At 42.6% G+C, this 6,666-nt stretch overlaps 1 protein-coding gene across 2 annotated transcripts; it reads left to right on the top strand.

Annotated features, from left to right (window-relative positions):
- The first annotated feature begins 1,019 nt into the window (after window positions 1-1,019).
- LOC148035018 (pentatricopeptide repeat-containing protein At5g27110-like) lies at window positions 1,020-6,137 on the top strand. Of its 2 annotated transcripts, none has more exons than XM_087679918.1 (2): window positions 1,020-1,236; window positions 1,340-6,137. In XM_087679918.1, the coding sequence occupies exon 2, from the start codon at window positions 1,558-1,560 to the stop codon at window positions 4,816-4,818; it is 3,261 nt and encodes a 1,086-aa protein (XP_087536044.1). In that variant the 5' UTR covers window positions 1,020-1,236; window positions 1,340-1,557; the 3' UTR covers window positions 4,819-6,137. The 2 variants fall into 2 exon arrangements, with proteins under 2 accessions (XP_087536044.1, XP_087536043.1); XM_087679917.1 differs by having other exon boundaries at window positions 1,020-1,245.
- The last annotated feature ends 529 nt before the right edge of the window (window positions 6,138-6,666 follow it).

Below are 6,666 nucleotides of genomic sequence, written 5' to 3'. Positions count from 1 at the left end.
ATATTCACTTAGATCACTTACAAGCTCTCTCAAATTGAGTGGACTATGAGCTGGCCTATTTATGACAGTTTTGAACAGTCCAAAACAACCCTTAGGCCAAGAAAAATCACACCTTTGGTTGTTCCAAGTGGTACACTAGATCACGGGAATAAGAATCAAGCTCTAGGCATCAAGAAAAGCCCTGAGGAAGATGAAGTAATAAGAGACCTTGCTGGTCATGGATTCCCTGTTCTTCCTTGTTCATGACAGCACCATAGCTCTCTTCCTCCCTCCCCAAAATGCATGGCCAAATCACACAATACCTTCCTCCCATTAATCTTGACCGTTCCCCTTGAGTTGAGCTTGAGTTGCATGCCTTGGAAGCTCCTCCTGTGGTCCAGTATACTTAAGTTATCTAAGTCATTAACAAAGGCATATACCATGTCACATGCTCAAACCAAGTGGACTTGTTGAACTAAGTGACATCCAAGCAAAATGAACTTAAAGAGTCATTGCTTTATGTCTTGTAATCTATCCTGAAGCTCTTGTAGACCAAGTATGCAGACCTACATGATCCACAACATCTCCATTTTTCACACTGTAAACATAAAATCCCATGACAACGGGGTGCTGCTTTGTAAGTTGTTAACCAATCAAAGAATTTATTTAGGGGTTGGGCATCCACTCTCTTTCACACAATGGAGAGGACATGATTTGCTAACTTACTAAACTCCTTGAACACTTTTGGATGTGGAGTGTCCCTCGTCACTTTATAAAGCGATAGACAAAAGTGCAATCTTTGTATGTGCAGCCAATCAAAAAAGCTATATATTTATTTTGAATTTTTTTTTTGCAAACTATGACGTTTTTGGTGTGTATAGACTATTGTGCCACAATTTCAAAAAGTGCATGCCCACACTCTTGAGCAGGTGTGGGACATCTATCACTCGATGTATAAGCACCCTTAGGAAAGTTCCTTAACACGACCTTTCAAAAAAATGTTCGCGAGATCATCATCAGCATCAATGAGAATGCCGATCCTGGTGCTGGCAGACACCTTTCTCTTCCTCTTCCAAAAGCCTCGCTTGGCTTGTTTCTTCACGCGCCTACCCTGTGGCTGGTGGGAAGCCCGCTGCGGGATTGGTTAGACCGGACATGGTGATGCTAAGAGTGAAGGCTGAAGCTGTAAACATCGACGATGCTCTCTGCCCCTTGATGATTATGTGAAGGACTTACATCAAAACGCGCTCAAAGAAGGTACATCAAGTAAGTCTACTGTGTCCGCGTCCTCATAGCTGGAGTGAACTTACAAGCTTTTATCTCTACCTATTAATCCGAAGGGGATTCAAATGCTTCCCAGGCCATATCGGGTATTACAGGTGCTTCGTGCCGAAGTACGGTTCTATTGCTAACCCCTATGCTTATACATATCAACACAACAAAAAATCCAGTCTCATCCTGCACATGTATATCAGGGCATGGGTTAAAATTTGAGCCCCCAGACTTGCAGATAATGGCCTGTTTGCAAAATGTCACTTGCATATCGAAGTTACAATGAACAAGAAGATGCAGTAGCACATGGCAGCGGCATGTGTTAACAGACGTGTTGTGTCCGGACTAAAGTTTTGTCATAAACCAATAGAACGCAGCCAGCAGTCTTGGACTTGCCGTGTAAGGGAGTGCCTTGAATCTGGAGATTTTCATGGTGTTTTGAACACCTTCCAGGTGATGCAGGATGAATGTGCACCACCTAGCAGAGATGTTATCCGAGGTCTCTTAAAAGCTTGTACTAGGCTGAGATGCATAGAAAGAGGGCAATGTGTACATGTGGAAATTGCAAAACAGGGTTTGGAAGGAGATTCCTTCCTTGCAAGCAGCTTGGTGGATATGTATGCTAAATGTGGGTCACTGGCTGAATCAAAAAAAGTGTTTGATAAGCTAGAAGACAAAGATGTTGTGACATGGACTGCCCTGATTGCAGGATATGCTGAACATGGATTTGGTGAGGAAGCACTTCAATATTTGAGATATATGCAACTTCATGGTGCAACTCCCAATGATGTCACATTCGTCTGCTGCTTGAAAGGTTGTAGTAGTATAGGTGCCAAAGACAGGGGTAAAGAACTGCATGCTAGGATTGCAGAAGAGGGATTTGAAAGGGAGCTGTTTGTGGGCACTAGCTTGGTGGACCTGTATGTCAAATGTGGGTTGCTAGCAGAAGCGCAGGATGTTTTTGATGAAATTAGCAAACGCAGTGTAGTCTCATGGAATGCGTTCATAGCAGGTCTAGCCGAAGCCGGGCTTACTGAGAAGGTATTGGCTTGCTTGATTCAAATGCATGCAGAGGATTTGTTTCCAGATGCTTTCACATTCATCTCTAGCTTGAAAGGTTGCAACAATGTGGGAGACTTAGCAACTGGCCAAGGTATACATACACTGATTGCTCTTGATGGCCTTGAAAATGATCCGTGTGTTGGTGGTGCTTTAGTTGAATTGTATGCTAAGTGTGGCTTGTATGCAGAATCACAGAAGGTTTTTAATGAGCTAACAGTTAGAGACTTGGCTTCATGGAATGCATTAATGCTAGTTTACAGTGAAAATTTTCTTCACAAAGAAGTTTTAGATTGTGTGGTCAAAATGAAATTGGAGGGTACATCTCCAGATGTTGCCACCTGGGTTTGTTGTTTGAGAGCCTGCAGCAGTTTACAAGCTGTAAACAATGGTCAAGCGATCCATGCAGAGATTGTTAAAGTGGGATTTGAAAGGGATTCTTTCATCAGTAGTAGTGTGGTGGATATGTGTGCCAAGTGTGGTGCACTTGAAGAAGCGCAACAAGTGTTTGATGAGTTGCCCAATCCAAGTTTGGGTTCATGGACTGCATTGATTGCTGGGTTTGCCGAACATGGGCTTGATGAGCAAGCGTCTCTCCTTTTGGAGAGATTGCAGATGAAGGATGTGGTTTTGGATAGAGTTGCATTGCTTTGCTGTCTAAAGGCTTGTGGTACACTAGGATTTTTTGAAAAGGCCCAAGAACTGCACATAGAGGTTGCTAAGGAAGGATATGAGAAAGATATCTCTATAAGTAATACCTTGGTGGACATTTATGGGAAATGTGGCCTGCTTAGAGAAGCACAAGAAATCTTTGACGAGTTGCCAGTTCGAGACATAGTTTCCTGGAATGCATTGATTGCTGGGTATGCTCAGCACGGGAACTATGAGATAATGCTGAACCATATACAGCAGATGCGAATGGGGGGTATTTTTCCTTCTGCTGCAACTTTTATATGTGTTCTGAAAGCATGTGGCAATAATGGAGATCTAGGCAGGGGCCAACAACTGCATGCTGAGATTGTTAGAGAGGGATTTGAAGAGGACAGCTTTATTGGATCCACTGTCATAGAGATGTATTCAAGGTGTGGAGCATGGCTAGAAGCGCAAGAAGTACTTAATGAGCTTACCAAGCGAAATGAAATAACGTGGAATGCACTGATTGCAGGCTATGCTGAACAGGGACTTTTGAAAGAAACGCTTCACTATTTTGAGCAGATGCAGCTGGATGGTTTCTCTCCTGCTGTTGTCACCTACATTTGGATCTTAAAAGTTTGTGGCAGCCAGAAATTGGTAGAGACTGGTCAAGAAATACACATTGAGACAGTCAAGAAGGGCTTTGAGAGAGATCCCTTTCTAGGCAGTGCTTTAGTAGATATGTATGCTAAAGGTGATGCATTAACTGAAGCACAGGAAGTGTTTAACAAGCTTTCAGCAAGAGATGTTGTCTCATGGACTGCACTAATTGCAGGCTATACTGAAGGTGGTTTTGGTAAGGAAGCCTTAAACTGCCTTGAACATATGCAGAGGGAGGGCTTTGTTCCCAATGCCATAACATATCTTTGCAGCTTAAAAGCCTGTGCTGGATTAAGAGGCTTAGATAAGGGACGAAAGTTGCACATGGAAATTGCTAGGGAGGGTTTTGAAACAGACGTTTGGGTTGGCACAAGCTTGGTTGACATGTATGCGAAATGTGGCAAACTTGCAGAAGCAAGAGAAGTGTTGGCTGATTTACAACTCAATGAAGTTGTCTCCTGGACTGCGCTGATCACAGGATGTGTTGAACAGGGGCTTGGTGAAGATGCACTTTACTGCTTTGAAGAAATGATACAGGAGGGTTTGTGTCCTAACATGATCACCTTTCTCTGCATGTTACAAGCTTGTGGGTGCATTGGAGTTTTTGACAAAGGTAGAGGAATACATAGCATGATTGTTGAAGAGGGACTTGAAAGCGAGCCTTTGGTTGGAAGTACTTTGGTGGACATGTACGCAAAATGTGGCTCACTAGCAGAAGCATTGGAAGTGTTTGAAGAACTCCCCATTCAAGACTTATTTTCATTGAATGCACTTATAGCAGGGTATGCTAGTCAAGGAGAGGTTGATTTAGTTTTTCTCATGTTGGCAAGAATGGAAAAGGAAAGCATGTTGCCAGACAAGGTTACATTTCTTAAAGTTCTTTTTGCATGCAGTCATGCAGGTCTGGTTGATCAAGGGGTGAAATTCTTTGACATTTTTAGCAGACTGTTTGGCATTGCAGCAACTATAGAGCACTATAACTGCATGATTGATCTATTTTGTCGTGCTGGCCAATTCAGTATGGCACTGGCAACTATAGAGAGGATGCCTTTTCAGCCTAACCTTGTTACGTGGAGTACCATGATGGGTGCATGCCGAAAGTGGGGTAACTTAGATTTTGGCAAGCATGCCTTTGCATGTCATATGGGGTCTGCTGAGACTCATCACCTTGATGTCCAACATTTATGTGAATGTGCAACTGAAGGAGGACCATGAAAGGATTAAGCTGATGAAAGAGCATGGAAGGGCACAGCAAACTACTGAATTGGGAATTGCTGCACTTTTGCCAATGTGCTTAGAAGAGTCAGTGCCCATGGTGCCTGTGGGTAGCTAGCAAGTGGAAGTATTCACTTAGTGTCATGCTACCTTTTTTCAGGGCATAGAGTAGGGGTAATAGATGCTGATCATACAAAGTGGACAATATAAGTTCAAACTGGTTGGATCATGTTCAACTCGACAATCAACTGGATGATTGAAATGCAAGTCAGGATGGGCTTCTTGATGAGACACTGGACATTTCACATGGTTCTTATGGTATTGCTTTGGAGTTTGGGTGCCACAAGTAGAGCTGATGGCAACATTCAGTTCTCATCAGAGTTGCACCGGTGCCAGAGCTGCTGCCTATGATGGTGGTGAATTTATTGAAGAATAGCAATTATAATGCCCATATGCATCCTTGCCAGTCGAGTTAAGGCAAATCAATGTGCAATCAGGGCCCTTTATGAGCTTTGCATTATTGCCCCCAAAAGCAGGGTTGGCAGCTCGAGCAGGGATGCAAAAAGACTTATCTGGCCATAGAGAGTCCACCGATACAATTTGCAGGTTCATAGGCCTGGTCCCACAACAGAGTTGCAGCACTTTGGAAATTCATCCCTAACTAATCACCAAGATGTGTGGCCATTAATGTTCTTTGTTTCAGTTGCGGTGTCAAGAAATTTCTCGTGTATGGCCAGAAGACATTGGGTCTCAAGATGAGAGAGTTCAGCTTAAGAAGAGATGGGTTTCAGGGTTTGAAGATGGGGAAAGAGGAGATGAAAAGAGGGATTGGACATAGGTTTCGTAGATAGGTTTAAAGCATGTATGCAGCATCTTGCATTCCATAAAAGCAAGCATCCAATACATGTAAAGCATATACATCAGTTTTGGAGACCTTTGTTTAGTATAAACCTGGGTGATCAGCCCTGATTGAGTATAAACAACCATACAAGTGTTTGGACAACAAATAACACTTTTATGGAACAAGAAAAGTCCTGTTCATGTATGAGAATAGCCTTGCACTTATTCAGCCCATATATTCACAACATACCTGGCACCAGACCAATAATAAGGCTCTTGATCTGCCCAACAGATCAATCTTTTGTTCTAGTACAGGAATGAACCAAGTTTGCATCAAATCGGTCCATAGGCTCTCCTGTTTCAGGATATCAGTACATACATAACAGCAATAAGATTCAAGACAATAGTGGCTTGCTGTAATTCAGCCCTGTTTTGCCCTATTTCTAGCTCTATTCTTCTTTTGTCACCTTCAAAGATCAGCCCTCTTCATCAATAAAGCACCCTTGAAGTTCATGCTTGTAGTCCCCTTCATCTTTGCCTCCACAAAAAGCTTGCAAACAGCCACGCTTGATGCCCTAAATTTACTCGAAAATTGGATTTTGCACTGATTGATCCTTGCAGCCCATGACTGTGCTGATCTTGATATCCCAAAAAATCATGCTTTCACAGAGTCCTTTGGTAGTCCATCTCTTCATATATCTATGTATGATGGTCCATGCAATGTGCCTCTTGTAAGGTGATTTTTAAATTTAACTTCAACTCGCCATCCATCCTTTGTAAATCTGCACATCCTCTGGTATGTGACATCTCCTTTAGACATCAGCATATTTAGGCTCTTCATCTTTGTAGTCTTCTTCATCTTCTAGGCTATGATGCACATGCTCTATCTCGCTTTTCTTCATAGGACTCATTGATAAATATTCTCTTGAACAACTCAATTCTCTTTGTGGCAAGGAACCTTCTCAGTATATGGGCCAAACCATCTCTTTGAATCCTTTGTAATTGTGC

The sequence above is a fragment of the Lygodium microphyllum genome, chromosome 6, assembly GCF_053477565.2.
Source record: "Lygodium microphyllum isolate KBCC chromosome 6, Lygodium_microphyllum_v1.1.10, whole genome shotgun sequence".
Taxonomy (NCBI): domain Eukaryota; kingdom Viridiplantae; phylum Streptophyta; class Polypodiopsida; order Schizaeales; family Lygodiaceae; genus Lygodium; species Lygodium microphyllum.
Note: the sequence above shows the minus strand (reverse complement) of the source record. Positions and strands in the feature narration are given on the sequence as shown.

Bases quoted from the DNA above. Each gene is read 5' to 3' on its own strand.
- LOC148035018 (XM_087679918.1), top strand. From the start codon at position 1,558: ATGGCAGCGGCATGTGTTAACAGACGTGTTGTGTCCGGACTAAAGTTT.